The following is a 19,408-nucleotide window of genomic DNA, read 5'->3' on the forward strand; positions in this document are numbered from 1 at the left end:
TTCTCATTTTCTTGAAACAAAACAGCCTTTTTAATGAGCTTGAGTTACTACCTCTGACTTTGGGGGATGTTTTTAAATGCACTCTGCATCATTAATGATGCTAGTTTCTAATCTTTTGTACCAGTAGCACATGTGGCAGTTACCCCCTTCTTAGAACGTCCAAGAAAATAGGACCCTGGGCACAATCCACAGTTCATGGGAACCAGGACAATAGACAGGCAGAAAGGTATTTGGTGAACTGGTCATGACAATTACATCTGTAAAGAAAGTATCTTTACATTCTACAAACTATAATGATTTTTAGAAGATGTGTGTGTATGTGTGCACTTAAAGTGGCCAGTTCACACAAAATGTAAGTTCCAATGCAAAACTAATTTGTCTTTATCAAACCAGTATGATTCAGAGACCAAGTTGTCAAAAACGAGATGAACTAGCAAACAGATGAGAACACTGTGGACTAAAGCTAAGCACAGTATTTGATGTAAATTAATTATAAGGAACAATATAGAAGGTTCCAAAAAGGCTAGCAAAGAAACAATGTGTGAAATGATAAATGACATCAAATCAAAGCTGTGGGTTCAGAATGCATAGTATCAAGATAATAATTATAGATAAATCATTTCTGATTCTCTCGTTTTATATGCTGGTATTTGGAGTGAGCAAATGAGATCAGAGAATGAGGAAGCAAAAGAAACTGGTTAAAAAATAAACAGGGGAATTGGGTGGTAGCATAGTGGCTTAAGCACATGTGGCGCAAAGCACAAGGACCGGACTTCAGGATTCTGGTTCGAGCCCCCGGCTCCCCACCTGCAGGGGAGTCATTTCACAGGTAGTGAAACAGGTCTGCAGGTGTCTATCTTTCTCTCCCCCCTCTGTCTCCTCCTCCTCTCTCCATTTCTCTCTGTCCTATCTAACAATGACATCAATAACAACAACAATAACTACAACGACAATAAAAAGACAACAAGGGCAACAAAAGGGAAAATAAATAAAATTTTTTAAATATTAAAAAAAGATAAACAGGATGAAATGAGTACAAAATAAAAACAATTATTCTAAAGAATAAAGAAGGAATAATTTTATTCTGTTTGCCTGTGATATAGGAGTTTAAGAATTAAGTAAGAGAAGAAAGGTAGGATAAAAGGGACTAAGATGGAATTTAAAAGTTGAGTGGGATTTAGCCAGACCATTGGTAAAGGACAAGAAAGAATAAATAGAATAATCAAGTCTTAAGAGGATTAAAAACCAATGGGTACTTTTGAAAAATCATGAGTTCTTGAGTAACAACAGCATGGCAGGTTGGGAAATGCATAGTAGTGAGAGAACTCCTGGGCTACCTTAGGAAGAGAGAACAGTAATGATAACTGCAATCACTTGTGCAGAGGTTTTTGTGCTTCATTTAATATTGCTCTCTAAATGCATGTATCATTTTTAAATATAGATTAAAATTAATGTCACAATGTGGTAAAACTAATAGTAGAAGATCTAGACTGACGTGGGTCTATGCATATTGAACCCATATCTTTTTTCTCTAGAGCACAAGGCAGAGGGCAAAGCGTCACTGACTCCCTAGTCTTAGCTCTTCCCCAGTAGATGAAAAAAACTTGAGAAAATCTAAACTTTTGACAAAATCTTGCAAACCCAAGCCTTCAAAATTATTGTACAGATAAGAGCTGCTCTTCACAGACCCCTAGTCACCACATATGCTATGTAGTACCCCAGAATTTAGATCCTGCACCCCAAAGGGGAGACTGTTTTCTTTTAGGCTCAAGAATTCTCAAACATGTTTCTTTATTTTTAATTATTTTATTATTTTTATTTATTGAATAGAAACAGCCAGAAATCAAGAGGGTAGAAGGAGATAAGAAGAGAGACAGAGAGATACCTGAAGCCCTGCTTCACCACTCATGGAGTGTCCCTTCTGCAGGTGGAGACCAGGAGCTCGAACCCAGGTCCTCACACATTGTAACGTGCACTCAACCAGGTTCGGTACATCACCTCCCAACCCCCTCAGACCTGTTTCTAAGGATAAATTCACATTTGTGAGAACAGTATCCACTTATCTTAGGTGGCCCTTAGCCCACAGATAATGGAGTCAGAAGATAATGGAAGCAGGAGATTCATGCTCAGCACAGTCTGAATCCATCTGTTTTAGCTTATGACCCACATAGTCAACGACTGCCACCTTTCCAGATTCAAAGGAGGTCTCGAAACTTTACATCAGGCTCAACCTGATGCTGTTGACTGGCTAAGGAAGAAGGGCAAACATTAGAAGAAGAAGAAGCTTGGGTGCCCTCTCTGGATGCAGAGGTGCACTACCCTGCCAGGAACATCTATGTGTATCAGAAAAGGAAAAAATGGGAGAACAAAATGGCACTGAGGACTGAAAGATCTTCCTATGCTGGCATTTTCCAAATTTTGAAGTCTTATTCTAAAGTTTATAGTGTATATAATTCACATATATAAAGTATAAGTGTGTATTTTTCAATTTTTTAACTTACTTTATTATTTATTACTGGATAGAGATAGAGAGAAATTGAGAGGGTAGGGGAGATAGAGAGGGAAAGAGACAGAGACACCTGCAGCTCTGCTTCACCACTCATGAAGCCTTCCCTCTGCAGGCGGGGACCAGGGGCTTGAACCTGGGTCCTTGTGCACTGTAATGTATGCACTTAACCAGGTGCACCACCACCTATCCCCTTCTATAAGTGTGTATTTTTTAAACATTCCAACAGTGAAGGACTATCCAACACTTGGCTAGAGATGAGAGGGAAATAAGCAAGTGTCATCATATGGAGGTCTCTCATTCCACACTTACAACCAGAAACTCTAGGTAGAAATACCGCACAGCTGTGGCTAATCGACAGGCAGGTCTAATTTAGAAGGAAATGAAACAAAGATCAGTGAATGACAGATATCAGAATACCATCATCATAGAGGAGACTCCTTTTGTATGTGTGTTTTCTTCTGCACTTCATGTGGCCCCACAAAGAGTCTGAAAGAAACTGGTCCTCCTGGGATTTTCATCACTGGAGGTGAACACAGAATCTACAAGTGAAGCCTTCTCTCCACCTCCACTGACTGAGCACACTGGGCTTGTCCTTAAGGACACACAGCACTAAGGAAACCCTGTGCTTCAGTTATTCCTTGGATGACACTCTGCTCTGGTTGGTTGTCACCATCACCATTTGCTTCCAAACACCAGCAACACTACCTCTCTGAAGAGGCTAAGATTATATTGAAGAATGGCAGCTTCCTTTTTGCTCGGTTCGGGAATCCTGTCTCTTCTCTCTTTAGCGTAAACCCCAAGGGAGTTTCTGGACATACTTTGCTTTCTTCAAGTGATGATTCATTGTTGAAATAAAAAAATATATCTCCAAACAGGTTGGGGAGAGGCATAATGGTTAATGCAAAAGACTCTCTTGCCTGAGACTCCAGAGTCCCAGATTTAGTCCCCAGTACCACCGTAAACCAGAGCTAAGCAGTACTCTGGTCTCTCTCCTTTTCTGTGCCTTTCTCTCTATGTCTAACCCCACCCTCATTAAAAATGAAATAAAATATATATTTGTTAAAAAAATACGTTGAAGGGCTGGCAAAATGCCTCACTTGGGATAGTGCACTGCTCCACCATGTGCATGGCCCATGTTCAAGCCTGAACCCCACCCCATTGAAAGAAGCTTCGGTGCTCTAGTATCTTTCACTATTTCGTTCTTTCTGCCTCTCTGTCTGTATGTGAAAAAAAAATGTTAGTCGGGTGATGGCATACCTGGTAGAACTCATATACCATCAGACAAGAGGACCTGGGTTTAAGCTATTGGTCCCCACCTGCTGTGTAGAATCTTCACAAACAGTGGAGCAGTGTTGCAACTGTTTCTCTTTCTCTCCCCACTCCACCCACATTTTATAAGAAAAAAAAATTAATGGTCACCAGGAGTGGTGGAGTCCTTGTGGAGATACCATGCCCCATTAATAACCCTGGTGGCATAAATAAATTAATTGATCATCTTCTCACATGATGGTCTCTGTTGATTTGAGAAAATCCCTAAGGACAAAGGACTATTCTGAAGACAATATTTTTTTTTCAGTTTCTTATTTGGGGGGATTAATGGTTTACAGTCAACAGTAAAATATACTAGTTTGTATATGTGGAACATTTCTCAGTTTTCCACATAATTCAACCCCCACTAGGTCTTCCTTTACCATCATGTTCCAGGACCTGAACCTTCCCCCCACACATACACACATACCCCAGAGTCTTTTACTTTGGTATAATACACTGAAGACAATAATTTTTGTAGATCAGATTATATTTCATTTCATAATAGAAACATATAGTTGCATGACATATATGTGAAAAAAAATAGATATGGACTTAACACAAAGTTTGTATTAGATTAAGGGTCAGCCCATGGACCAAATCTGGACCAAATCTAACCTATTAATTAGAACAATATTATTCCTTAATGTAAGAGACAGTAGTTGGCCTATATTGAGTAAAAAGAAAGAAAAACATACTCTATGATCACATATTAATTTTGGTCATAAAAGTGCATGTAGCAACTAAAGAGGTAGTTCAGTGGGTAGATTACATCCTCTGTAATGTTTCCGGTCCCAGATTCAACCTCTATCACTACCTATGCCAGAGTAGTACTCTGGTGCCTATTTTACTAAGTAAATATTTAAACCTGAGGATTCTACAAGGAAACAAGTTCAAGTTCAGTTCCACTCAAAATAAAACATGTTTGTGTGAATTATTCTGTATTTATATAAAATACCTGTATACTATCCTTAATTTTTTACTGATCTCCATAACAACCACAACAACCAAGAATGCTATCTGGCCCATACATAAAAATGTTTCCATAAGCCCCAGAGAGTCGCATCTCTCAGCAACTCTTACTAAGGGGTCTAGGTTAACAAGGTCAGGTGGCTGGTGTGTCTGAAGAGAGACTTTTTCATTAGTCAATGCTTGACTGATGGGGTCGGAGGGGTGTAGAGCCAATTAGTGTGTAATATTGGCTGCTAATGTTTTTCATGATTTAGGCTTCTCCTTCTCTGTATATTTTTCACAGCAGAAAAGAGAAACAATCTGTCTTCCTGTAATTCCAAGCATTTTCTAGCTGCCTTGTGCAGTGTAGAGAATAGAGTCCTAATCACACAGGAGTTTCTCTGGGTCAGCTTTGTGAAGTTTTATCTATAAACCCACTGAGATTTGCAAGGGAAAAGACCTAAGAGCAATTCAAAAGCAGGTTGTCAGCTGCTTTCTGGGCAGAGTTCTCTGACCTTGGGTTTCTGTTTTCAGAACTATCCAGGAACACAGCAATGCAGGTGACCTTGGGTTCTCTCTTTATCCTGACAAACCTGCTCACTGACCACTTCTGAGCAATCAAGATTCCTGGTCCACATCCAGCCCCTACAAACCCCAGAGCCTCCTCCCAGGCCCACTCCCACAGACCTGCCCTGACACAGTCCTCAGGTTCTGTAACTGATTTATCTTCCTTTCTGGTTTAACCCAGAGTCACCTCCAGCAGCCTCCAATAACTGTGTTCCCCTGGGTCACAGGAGATGCTCAAGCTGTCTGACAGCTTAATTAGATCACAATTTGATGACAGCCCAGCCTGCTGCTGCTATAGGTGAGCATTGGCAAGAGGTCTAAGGCCATAGAGAAAGGTGATTCAAATGTTCTGTCTTACAAACACAGGGTTAATAACTGTATAATTTCATCTTTCCATCTGCTCCCCCCACAACTTCTCCACACACCAATAATGTGTGTAAAGCCCTTACAGGCTCCAAACTGCTCTACGTGTACTTTTTCACAATTAATTTTAATTTCTTTTTTTTTTCTGAGTAGGTAACACATGCATATAATGCAAACTTCAAAAGCTACAGGAGGTTATACAATGAAAAATCAGTCTCCCTCCCACTCCTGTCCCTGAGACATCAGGGTGGAGTTTTGTTTATACCACTAACCTGTGCTGTCTGACTTTGCCCCAGTGCTTCCAATTATGAAACCCTTGTATTGTTTGCCTTTGACATTATTGGTTTTTTAATGGGTCTTTTATTTCAGATGGCTGAATAAAAATGGGATTCAAGAAATACACAACTGTGCATTCAATGGAACCCAACTAGATGAGCTGTAAGTAGGCCTGGCTATTCTTCCAGGCCATTTAGAGGGAAATGGCTCTTACAACAGTGATGTTTATGTGACTTTGTGTTTCCCTTTTCTCAACTCCATTCTAGGAATTTAAGTGATAACAATCATTTGGAAGAATTACCTAATGATGTTTTCCGAGGAGCCTCTGGACCTGTCATTCTGTGAGTAGCTTCCCCCTATTTCCATGTGGAACAGTGTGTGTAATTGAGAAGTCAGCTTCTATCAGTTCAGAGAAATTTTCAAAACGAAGTTGGCAACTGCAGCTGATTTTTATATATGTCAAGTGTAAAGACTGATAGGGACATCTTCGAGCTTATCTAATGCTAACTTTCAATAAAATAACAGCAACAATAACTAGCATTTATTGGTTATTTACCAAGTTCTAGACAGTGCAATAAATGCTTAGGCTGCACCTTCTAATTTAATCCTTATTAATAGCCTCTGTGGGAGGAGCTATTATTCTCAATTTAAAGAAGAGTTTATCTTCTCTGGGATTTATCTTAACTTCTCCCCAAAAGTCTTGGAAGTTTTTAGAACAGGTATTTGATTCCATAGTACAGACCTACAAACACACACCAACACTACCCCATTTTATTGGACAGGACAAAGAGACATTGAGATGGGCAGGGGAGAAAGAAAGACACCTGCATACCTAATACACCACTTGTGAGGCATCCTGATGCAGGTGGGGAGTGGGAGCTCAAACCTGGATCCTTGGCTGGTTCCTTGTGCATAGTACTAAGTAGCCTTAACCAGGTGCATCACTGCCCACGGCCCATAGTACAGACTTCTTAATGGCTCTGCTCTGTATACCTTCCCAGGAAAGAAATCACTCTACTACCTGACCTCCAGGGTCCAAGAGTTTTTCTTGACCCAGAGATCTCCACCCATACATACATCCAGACCTTCTTAGTTTAGATTTTGGAGCTCTACTTCTGCATTCTATACTCTTCTCCTCAGGTGGTGTTCCCATCTTTCCTTCTCATTGGCCCCTGGCCTTCTCCAAGTGTCATCCAAAGTCCCAACACCTATCCCCTTACAATCTCAACCAACAATGAATTTCCCATAGCCTTTAAGGCAACAGGGGCCCAAATCTACAAGAACTTTTAAACATGATTTTCTGGGCTCTGAACAAAACCTGAATACACTAGAGACTATACTACAGGAAGAAGAAATGAACCTAGAGGAAAGTGAGTTACAAAAAGAACTGGTAACCAAAAAACCAGGCAACCATGTGAATAATTTTAGTGATTTGATGGATGTTCCTGATGATTCTGCCCATCTGTTTGGGAATTTAGGACTATCCCACGTCTCATATCCATTATTCAGTAGAGGCTACCATGTGCAGTTACCTACCCAACAACTATCAACATAAGTTTTATTTTCCACTAAAATGATGTTCTTCTTCAGACTGGAGCTCAGATATCTCTAGAACTAGATCCAGTATGATAGAGCAGAAACACCATAAATGCTACTGTAGCTTCCATTGGAGGGAATGGGGAAACAGAACTCTGGTGGTAGGAACAGTATGGAATTATAATCCTGTTATAACTTTGTAAATCAATATAAAGTTACTAATAAAATAAAAATAAATAACAAAAAAATAAAAATAAGGCAAAAATTTTAGTGCCTGTTTTAAAACATAATAGTACTTACATACCATATATTCATTCATCGAACATATAGTTTAAGCACCACCCCTTAGGCTACATGTCCACACATGTGCAAAAGACAAACCCACCTAGGAGCTACGGGCTGATGAGCAAAGGAAAGAGGATCATCAGAATTGTCCGAATCATGGTGGTTACTGCTCAGCCTAGGGCTTCAGGTTAGAGTTATCCCTTGATAACTAAAACTCTGATATGGGCATCTACAAGCAGGAGGTTCAGTGGGACCCTTTGTAGAGGGTAGGATGAGTAAACAGAAGATGAAGAGGAAAGTTGAACTGTACAGCTGATCCCAAAGGGATCTCAAATATAATTATTGCCCTGAAGGCTTGAGATAGATCACCTGGTAGAGTGCATTCCTATCCATGCCAGGACTCAAGTGCAGTACCACATGGGAGCACTATGGAGAGCACCAGGGGAAGCTCAATGGATGGTGGAGCAAAGCTATATTATCTCTCCTCTCTCTCTCTCTTTCTATTTGCAATTAGAAAAGAAGGGATGGAATGAAATTCAGCATATGAGCAGTAGAATCACCAAAAAAGGAAGAAAATGAAGGAAAGAAAGAGAAAGGAAAGGAAAGAGGAGGGGAGGGGAGGGGAGGAAAGGGGAGGGAGTAGAGGGAAGGGAAGGGAAGGGAAGGGAAGGGAAGGGAAGGGAAGGAAAGGAAAGGAAAGGAAAGGAAAGGAAAGGAAAGGAAAGGAAAGGAAAGGAAAGGAAAAGGAAGGAAAGGAAAGGAAAAGGAAGGAAAGGAGAACCAAAGAACCAAATTATAGTAAGAGACCAGGCTTCTTTATCAGTGGCTTGTTTCAGGCTGGTCCATGGACGAGCCCTATTTTAAGTAAGACTGTCAAAGACAATTTCCTGGAACTCTTCTATGAGGCAATCAGCTGTGAGTGGTTCTCAGCAGCCCTGGAACACTAGCGTTGACTTGGTGGTACACCAAAATCATGAAGCAGGCATGTATACCCCTAATTTGCTGATCGTGCCCTCTAGGATATTGACTCAACAGACTAGGGATGAGGAAACACTCACGAAAGACATGTCTCTGATATCTGATTACTGTAAAAAATGGCGACTAATCCCTAGCACTGCAAAAATGGTATCATCTGTTTTCCATCTACACCATGCCTCGGCCTCGCATGAGCTTAATGTGCAGCTTGACGATACGAGAATCCGGCATGAAGCCCAGCCAGTCTATCTTGGCGTTACTCTCGATCGCACTCTCATTTCACGAACATCTCATAAAAACTGCAGCAAAGGTGGGCGCAAGGAATAACATCATTGCAAGACTGGCCAGCTCCTCATGGGGCGCGAGCGCTTCCACACTGAGATCATCATCTCTGGCATTATGCTATTCCACTGCAGAATACTGTGCCCCAGTATGGTTCCGTAGCCCCCATGTCCACTTGGTCGATTCCAAATTATATTCCTCCATGAGGATAATTTCTGGAACCATCCGTTCCATGGCTGCCAGTTCTTAGCAACATCGCCCCGCCAGATATTCGTCGGGATGCGGCATCATCTAAGTTCATTTCCCACGTCTACGCTCGACTGGACCTACCAATATACGCGGATATCTTCGCCCACCCTGTTCAACACTTGACGTCTCGTCATCCAATCTGGTCTCCTATGCCTACTGAACTTCTCTGTTCCAGACTCTTAGAAACAGAGTTGGCAGTCAGCTGAGGTAAAGAACAAACACCTCACCACAGACCCCTGTAAGTGTCAACCCGGCTTTGACCTAGCACGTTATGATTGGGCCCTCCTCAATCGCTATCGAACAGGCCATGGCTGGTGCGCTGCTATGTTCCATCGCTGGGGAGCCAGAGACGACCCGAACTGCCCCTGCGGCTACAGACAGACTATGACCCACATAGTCAATGACTGCCACCTCTCCAGATTCAAAGGAGGTCTCGAAACTTTACATCAGGCTCAACCTGACGCTGTTGACTGGCTACGGAAGAAGGGCAAATGCTAGAAGAAGAAGGGATGAGCCTGAGAGCCAGATGAAATGGCTGTTGCCAGTCCAGGGTCCCACAGGCGCTGAGAACGGCTGTCCTGTGCTGAGCATTGAGAAGCCACTTCAGATATCTGAATGCCCTGGAGCTAATTGTGCTGCTTCTTCCTCTTCCACCCCCACCCTCCAGGCTATCCTTTGGACCCAGAAGATCAGTGAGAGGGACCTTGAGGGAACAGAGGAGAGAATGTCCAAACAAATGATAGCTCCTTTCCAGCAGGCAAAATCTCTAGCTGAATGGGCAAGAAGGGATCTCTGAATATTTCAGGGTACAGAGGCAAGACCTAGCAAAGCAAAAGCCAGCGCATACAGACAAGATCCATCAAGTTTTGGGCAAGCAACCCAACATCTTACCCCTGTCCCTTAGAGCCTTGACCTCAGTGGCCATCTGAATTTTTACCTGCAGTTAACCCACTTAAGTGGGGGAGGTTTTTTGTTGTTGTTTGCTTGTTTGTTTGTTTTGTTTTTGTTTTATTCTGATGCAATTGAGCAATTGCTGTATCCTTGGGAAACAGTTTCCTGTGGGGAGAATTTTATGCATCATCTTTGCAGACTGGAGCCAACACAATCATATTCTGATGGTTTATCAAATTGATTTGGCTATAGCTCAGATTCATTTGATAGTTCAGATTCAAACACTGAATTATTAGTATAAGAATGATTCTCTTCCATTACCAGTATACCCACAGTCCTATAGATAGTAAATTGCCTTTTTATCCCGCCTGGGATCATGAAAGAGAGGTCTCCTAGCCATCTGTCAGTATAGAATACACCAGAAATGTGCTCTCACTTATGGAAATGATTGACCTGTAATCACATCTTTGCTGGGGAAAAAATAGAAATTGTTCAAATCAAATTTGTGGCACTGGCTATAACACTTTATTAAATGAGGCACAGAGAGTGCTCTTTAACTCCTGCCTTTCCTGACTCTGCAGCCTGTCACCTGCTGTGGTCTTCTACATATGTAACTCAAAAAACAAGAGTCCCAACAACACTGAAACAATCTGGGATGAATAAATTACTTCAGTCATCATCCCATGGGTCTCCCATTATTACTTTCCAGGACTTAAATTCTCAAAATCAGTCACCACCAGAGTAGAGCACACACTGAGATATTAGCCAGAGTAACGTCTTAGAAAGGAAGGCTGCAGGCTTGGTGAGATGCCTCAACATTGGAGTATCAGACTTGCATACTGAAGCCACAGAGGTCTTAGGTTCATCCTCAGCATTTGAGCTGTGGTCTCATTCATAAAAATATTACTTTGGGGGCCAGGTGGTAGTGCACCTGGTTGAGAGCATATGTTATAATGTACAAAGACTTGGGTTCAAGCCCCCATACCCACGTGCAGGGGGGAAAGCTTTGCAAGTGGTGAAGCAGTGTTTCAGGTGTCTCTCTGTCTTCCTCTATCCTCTGGATTTCTGGATGTCTCTATCCAATAAATAAAAATAATAATAATCATCATCATTATTGTTATTATTATTGGACCAAAAGGTATTGCACTCGGTGGAGAGTATATGTTACCATGAGCAAGAACCCAGCTTTAAGTCCCCAGTCACTACCTGTAAGGAGAAAATCTTTATAAGTGGTAAAGCAATGCTGTGGTCTCAGTCTCTCTCTCTCTCTCTCTCCCCTTCTCTCCCACCCTTCCTATCTTCCCCTTCCTTCTCAATTTTTGTCTCCATCAGAAAAATAAAAAGGGAAATAAATAGCCACCAAGAGCAGTGAATTCATTATGCAGGCACTGAGCCCTAGCTCAGTGGCAATTAAAATTATTTTATTTTTCAGCTAGGCTTATGGCTAGGCATGGGTATCTAAAAAATGAGTCTACTACTCCCAGTAGCTTTTTTTTTCTTTTTGATAGAGAGTGAAGCAGACATATAGACAGGAAGAGGCAAAGAGGAGGAGAGACACCTGCACCCACGAAGCTCCCCTCCCCCTGACAAATGGGGGCCAAGGACTTGAACCTTTAGCAAGGTAACACGTGTTTTTTTTTTTAACTTTTGTAGTTATTGTTATTGTTGTTATTAATGTCATCGTTGTTGGACAGGACACAGAGAAATGGAGAGAGGAGGGGAAGACAGAGAGGGAAAGAGAAAGACACCTGCAGACCTGCTTCACTGCTTGTGAAGCAACTCCCCAGCAGGTAGGGAGCTGGGGGCTCAAACTGGGATCCTTACACTGGTCCTTGTACTTTGCACCACCTGCACTTAACCCGCTGCGCTACTGCCCAACTCCCCATACATGTGTTCCCTGGAGTACCCCAGTATTTTTTTTTAACAAAAGAGAGACTATGGTTATCAGATCAGCCTGAAAGACAAGGATTACAAATAACTAGTTCATTTTTATCTCCCATCAAACCATCAGCTCCTGGAAAACATCAGTAATTAGCAATCTCAACTATCCACCTAGTATACTTTGTCTGAGATGACAGACATTTTACAGATGCTGACTGAGCACCAAGTATGTATTTGGTACTACGTCAAATGTGAAGGATACCAAGACTTAAAACAACAACAACAACAACAAAAAAAACACAGCACCACCCTAATGACTCCCATTCTAGCAAAGGACAAATCTTACTATTTCCCAGAATAATAATTTCTGCAGAAATAGTTTTTAATAGGAAGTGGTAATGAAGTAGAGCAGATGGCCAGTAAATCCTATTCATGGTGTGGTACACTGACTTCAGGCAGGTGAAATAATAATGTTTAGGACAGAAAATTCTTCTCCTATGCCTAGTTTTATTTAGTAGGCACTTCAATCCCTTCCTACTTTTAATCAACTTAATAAGAATTTGAGAACCCTCTATACTCCAGACTCAATGGTTTCAAGACTAACTTTAGAAAACAACCACCTACAGTAATTTTCTTGCTCATATAAATTCAAACCTCTTCTGCCTGATTTCTAAGGCTTAGAATCCAAGCCCACCTCATGGCTCTCTTTATTCTTCATAGCATGGTGCCCAGAATAACCCTTCTGAAAACCTTCTGTATTGCCAGGTTTTGTATTACAGACTTTTTCCATGTTTACTTTTGGCCAAGAGTCATAATAATGTACCTCCATGAACGTGTTGATAACTTATAGTTTCTTATTTTGTTATTCCTCAGGAAATTTTTTATAATATAAAATTCTAACATTAGATTTTCAGGTAATATGAAAGGATTATAGGCAATAAACATACATTCTCTCTGTGTGTGTGTGTGTGTGTGTGTGTGTGTGTGTGTGTGCGTGTCTGTGTGTAACAGAGTGCAAAAGTGGGAATATATTTTAATTTATTTATTATTGGGTAGAGACAGAGAGAAATCGAGAGGGGAGGGGAGATAGAAAGGGAGAGAGACACAGACACCTGCAGCCCTATTCCGCCACTGGTTAAGCTTTTCCCCTTGCAGGTGAGGACCAGGGACTTGAGCCTCAATCCTTGTGCACTGTAATGTGAATGCTTAACCAGGCGTGCCACCACCTGGTCCCAGAATATTTGTATTTGTATATCAAAGCACAGTCAGGAGTATTCATTTACCTTTGCTGCTGCTGACAGAGATACCAGAGAAACATTATTTTCTGCCAGTCCAGAATCTGAAATCTTGACAAGTTTCATGTTTAGTCACCCCAGCAAGCATCTAGTAAGCTTTTAAGCAAACTATCCAACAAATACATTTACTTCATTACTATCTAGCAACCACTTTTGTTGAAATTTTCTGCTTTACCAAACAGTAAATGACCTTGCATCTCTCTATCAACCACTCCCTCCTTGGATTGCTCTCAAGTAAGTCTACCCAAAGCATCACTTTATCTGGCCTCTAATATATGTCTCTCTCTCAACTTTACTCACAATTATCCCCTGCCTTGGTGTGTTGATACTCTTTCTTTTTTTATTTTAATTTATTTATAAAAAGGAAACATTGACAAAACCATAGGATTAGAGGGGTACAACTTCACACAGTTCCCACCACCAGAACTCTGTATCCCATCCCCTCCCCTAGTAGCTTTCCTACTCTTTAACCCTCTGGGAGTATGGAACCAGGGTCATTGTGGGATGTAGAAGGTAGAAGGTCTGGCTTCTGTAATTGCTTCCCTGCTTAACATGGGCATTGACAGGTCAATCCATACTCCCAGCCTGCCTGTTGATACTCTTAATTGAATATAACTGCCTACTGAAGAAACATAATTTTTGCTGAGATCCCTTTGAATTCAAGTTCCTCTTTTGGTCTGTCTAGCATCCTAGTCCTCTTAAAATCACTGCCCTCTACAGTTTGCTACAGTCTCTCATAATGAGCCATCTCTGCTAACCAACTATCTAATAAGTACGTAGCATGAGACCAACCTTACACCAGACATCACATAGAACACACAAGTCTCTTAATAATCTCTGCTCTGAGAACTGGCTGAGGAGACAAAATAAACACACTTAAGTTAAACAAAATAAAACGATGGGGACTATAATAGAAGGTGCAAGATTCTTTGTGGTTGCTAGAGGTCAGAGCATATCACAGGTGGCTCAGGGCTATGTCTGTTTCTTCTCTCATTCCTCTTTCAGTGTTATTTCCTAGAATAGTTTCACAGCAAACCAACTGCTTTCTGGGTGCTTATTGTGTGAAAAGCAACTGATGAGTATGCAAGGAACTCACTATCCTCATACAAAGAACTAGTGTGCATAGCAGAAGACAGTAAATGATGAAAGAGGCAAAAAGCCCTCTTAAGGGCTTTCAAAAAAAAAAAAATACCTACACAGCTTTTCAAATCATGGTGATGATGAAATTAAAGAGATTTCAGTGGAAGTATTTTGGGTTCTCTGATACTAATCAAAAAATTCTCAAAACTTAGTGGCTAAAAAATTCTTTCCATTTGCTCAAAACTTTGATTTGTTTCATGAATGTGAGTACCTTCTCTCTTATCTATATGCTATTGGCATAGATGGCAGACCTGAAGGAACTGCTTCTAAATTGTTCCTTTCAAGTATATGCCTGATGCAGCATGTGCTGCTGCTGCTTCTTCTTCTTCTTCTTCTTCTTCTTCTTCTTCTTCTTCTTCTTCTTCTCTCTCTCTCTCCTCTCTCTCCTCTCTCTCTTTCTTTCTCTCTGTCTCTCTCTTTCCCTTTTTCTCTCCTCTCTCCAGATGTAGATATAAAGATATAGATATGTACCTATCTATCTCAATCTCTCTCTTTCCTGGTACTCTAGGAAATCTATATATAGCATAGATTTTTCCCAGCATGGTGTCCTTCTGTTACTCAGAGTTTTTAAATGACAATTTGAACTCTAGAGACCAATATAGAAGCTATTAAATGCTATAAAAGGCATTGCATAGTAAGATATGCATAGTAATACTTCCATCGTCCTCACTGTCTAAAGGCATCACATACATATATAGTTTCTATATAGTATAGATTTGCTCAAATATTATTATGAAGTTGGCTTTCCAGAGATTAAAAATGGGAGGAAAACACTTCAGAGCCAAACATGCACTTGGGTTTTCAACTGAAGTACAGGAACAGAGTTTTAATTGGTAGAAGTTAGATTTCAGTTTAGTGAAAGAACAGGAGTCACAGTTGTCACCTGAAGCAATGAAAATGAAGGAAATGCCCTAACTTTGTCTCCCACAGCACCATTTGCTGAATACAACTAAAAGCTTACTGACAGTCCTGGGAAATGGATCCGAACTGTTGGTACCATCTCTCCTGCAGTGTAGGACGGAGCACAGAATGAGAGTATATAGACAAATTATGAGCATACCACACCCCATAGTTTGTACTTCATTTGAAAGGCAATAGGAAATCACTGAAGCCTAAAGCAAGAAGTCATAATCTGGCATTTCAAAAATACCTCATCCAATTCATAATATAAAGCTTGCCCAAGGAGGAGACTTGGGCATAAAGGAGAGAGAGAATTTATCATGATAATTAACTTATGTATCAATTGAACTGGACTAAAATATAGTCAAAACTGGTGGGATTTTTTGTTTGGTTGGTTGGTTTTGTTTGTTTGTTTTGGTGGGCATGTCTGAGTATATTTCCAGAAGTGAACAGCATCTGAATCAGTAGACTAAGTAAAGAATATTCACCCTCCTCAATCTGGGCAAGTACAATCCAATCCATAGAGGGCCTAAATAGGACAAACAGATGGCTGAAAAGGTCAAATTCACTTCCTTTATTGAACTGGGACATCCACATCTCTTCTTACCCTTAGGAATCAGAGGCTATTGTTCTTGGAAGTTGGATTCTGATACTTTCAGTAGCCTGCTCACTTCTCTGTGTTCAAGATGTCCTTATTCTCCTGTTTGCAAATAGTGTTATCACATGGGCTTTGCAGTTCTTCATAACCTCACGGGCCAATTCCCAAAGAAACATTTTCTTTGCTTTAGAGAGAGTATATGGATAAGGTTTTAGATATGTTTATGGATGTGTATATGTATATATAGACACAGAGACAGAATTCTTATGGGAATAATAGCTGTGAAACTACTTCATTTTTTTCTAGACAGAAAATTCTGATGATCTAAATACAAATGGTGACAGAGGAGTAGACTGGCTTGAAACAGAAGTAAAAAAATAAAAGTCCTGTGAGAGCAAAACACTGAAGGAGAGGGAAGATTTGGGGATGAAAATGACTTCCAGATTTCTCTCTTAAACAGCAAAACAATATGGAAGAGTCCTTGCTGAGATGGGGAAAAAAACAAAGGGGAAGCATAATTATAAGAAAGATGATACATTTGCTTTGATATCTGCAAAATGATAGACAATTGACTATCTGAGTCTGGGGTTCAGAAGTATGATCTGAACTAAGAGATACATCCAAAAAACATAAGCACATATTTGGTATCTGAAACCATGGCAGTGAGACAATTACCCAGTCAAAAGGGGACCAAAATTTAGGAAGGAAGGAAGGAAGGAAGGAAGGAAAGAAGGAAAGAAGGAAAGAAGGAAAGAAGGAAGGAAAGAAGAGAGGGAGGGAGGAAGGGAGAGAGGGAGGACTAGGTCTTCAGTATGTCAAAGAGATAGTTAAGGGGAGAAAATCAGAAAGAATTCAAAATAATGTCAGGAAAAATTAAAGAACTGTGTGATGCCAAGAAAGAATCTCAGGAACAGGGAGTGCTTTATGTGTGAAAAGTAGTTGAGAAATCAGGTTAGATCTAAGACATGAGGTTAGTAAATATTGTTCCTCCAGGGCCTAAGAGGAAACTGAGCTGAATTCTGAGATAAGAAAGTAGCAGTATAATCGGTATCAGAATTCTGATTGGTATAGTAGTTAAGATAGGTTTTACTGTACAAAAAGGAAGAAATATGTTTGATCAAGGGAATGATAGAACAAAAGTTTTGAGAACGTAATTTCAGAAGACTCTATAAATAGTATAACCAAGCTATATTAAAAATTCCAAGTTTTACCTCTCTGAGAGCCTGCTGTGATAATTTATTGGAAAAGCAGATTTATGGGGGCCAGATGGTGGTGCACTAAGTATGTTCAAGGACCCAGATTCAAACCTCCAATCCCCATCTGCAGGGGGGAAGCTTCATAAGAGGGTAAAGCAGTGCTGCAGGTGTCTCACTCCCTCTCTGCTTTTTTAACTTCTGTCTCTATCACTATCAGAAATAAATAGACATAATTTTAAGGCAGATCTAGAAGACTCTCCTTCCTCAAGTTTATTCAAGTTATTTCTGCGAAAGTGCAGAAATTAATCCATCCTGCCATCATTTTGTTGCCATCCCAATGGGGATATGTCAAAGCTTGTGCTATTTGAATCATTTTGCTCCCATAAGCTGGCCTTGGTTGTTTGGGAGGTTACAACTGCCACAAGTACTATCAGAAGAACACCCACATCACTAACGGAACTGCCATAAAGGATAAAACACCAGAGCCCTTCTGGTACAAGGACCTGATTAACTTGTCCATTTCTTCTGACTTTCATATAGACCTCTGCCAATCTGCCCAAACAGACTCCCCCACAAATCATAAAACAACTTTCTTGTGTTTATATGTGGTGTTTAATAATATTAACTGGAAATCATTAAGAGAATCATTAAAATCATTTGATTAGGAAGGTTTTTATGCATGGTAGCATATTTAATTATCATAAGAACTCTCTGAGGTATGTATAATGATTATCATTACCATTTCACATTTGAGGAAACTGAAACACAGGGTGGTATAACCTGACCAAGATGATTCACCTCAGTTTCCTCCCAAGCCCTAAAGAAATAAGTGAGTAGGCAAGGGGTGAAAATGGTCTCAATTCTTCAATCCCATGTAAATTAGTTGGTGCAGAGAGATATGTTATAGAAGGGAGAAGGTACTGTTAAAGGTACTATTCATTCAGAATGCAAATTGATCCAGGATTTAAAGTGACTTGCTATCTAAGTGCATTTAGCCAATGCTACCACCCAACCAATAGTGACCCTTTCGACCAATATTGATCTAACCTGGGTATGTAGAGCAAATTGAACTCTTGTTCCTTGACAGCCTAAGAAAGTCACTAGTATGACTGCTATCCTGTCTAGCTGAGTAGAAAACATCAAGTCTGTATTAACTAGATTGTTTCTCTTTTCTCCTTGTAGAGATATTTCAAGAACTGGGATCCATGCTCTGCCTAGCTATGGCTTAGAAAATATTAAGAAGCTACGGGCTAGGTCAACTTATAACTTAAAAAAACTTCCCAGTCTTGAAAAATTAGTCTCACTTATGGAGGCCACCCTCACCTACCCCAGCCATTGCTGTGCCTTTACAAACTGGAGACGACAAATGTGAGTCTTTTCAAACCCCATCCCCCCACCGCCCTTGAGCCCTTGAGCCCTGCTTGATGATTTCCCTAAAGCAGAAATTAGGCTACAGAACTTTCAAAGTCTTGTGAAACAGCTCATTTAAAATAAAACTTCTTAGGGATATTCAAGATCAAAGATTCCGTTTGTGTGGATATAGAGAGTTAGACTCTCCTAATTTCTTTGAAAATAAGACCAGAAAAAAAGACTGTCCATTTTATAGAACACCTACTAGATATTAAATGTGATGTCATGAAAAACACCACACTTCATGCCTGACTCACAGCTGATAATGAATTATTTGTTCCCTTTTTCCTTTGTTCCAATAAGGATTTGTTTTTCAGGTCTCTAGTTCTGCATCCCATAAGTGTGCCAGGGACCAAAGTCAACTTTGGAGAGGGAGGGCATACATGCTATAACAGGTCCACACAATCATACATATCCCAACCACTCTAAGTCTCTCTAATCTGCCTTTCAATTTTAATATATACCAGGGAATACAAAGACTATAACTGCTGTCTATGTTGTCCACTTTGAAAAAAAAAAAAAACCTAACTGAAAGAAGATAAGCCAGACAGAACCAGGACCCAAGTAAATAACTGGCTAAAAAGTAGAGGGAACTATACATCAAATCTCTCAACTGGGAAACTGGAGGAGAAATAATTTTGAAGATCATACATATTTCAAACATTTCAAGGAATCATTGAAAATAAGAATTTATTGGGTATCAGGAGTTATCAAGGCTCTGACTCTCCCCTGGATTCACAGGTATAATCACACAAAAAAACTGCACTCAAATAATGTCTCCTTATTACCACTGATG

The 19,408-nt window shown here is 40.4% G+C and overlaps 1 protein-coding gene across 1 annotated transcript in view; it reads left to right on the forward strand.

The window, feature by feature from the left end:
• FSHR (follicle stimulating hormone receptor) overlaps positions 1 to 18,574 on the forward strand; it is a 229,306-nt gene extending 210,732 nt beyond the window's left edge. The window contains exons 7-9 of the mRNA XM_060187699.1: positions 6,068 to 6,136; positions 6,241 to 6,315; positions 18,385 to 18,574. Of these exons, the coding sequence (XP_060043682.1) occupies positions 6,068 to 6,136; positions 6,241 to 6,315; positions 18,385 to 18,574 (334 nt within the window). The remainder of the gene's footprint in view (positions 1 to 6,067; positions 6,137 to 6,240; positions 6,316 to 18,384) is intronic.
• The last annotated feature ends 834 nt before the right edge of the window (positions 18,575 to 19,408 follow it).

Source organism: Erinaceus europaeus, chromosome 3 (genome assembly GCF_950295315.1).
Source record: "Erinaceus europaeus chromosome 3, mEriEur2.1, whole genome shotgun sequence".
NCBI classification, from domain to species: domain Eukaryota; kingdom Metazoa; phylum Chordata; class Mammalia; order Eulipotyphla; family Erinaceidae; genus Erinaceus; species Erinaceus europaeus.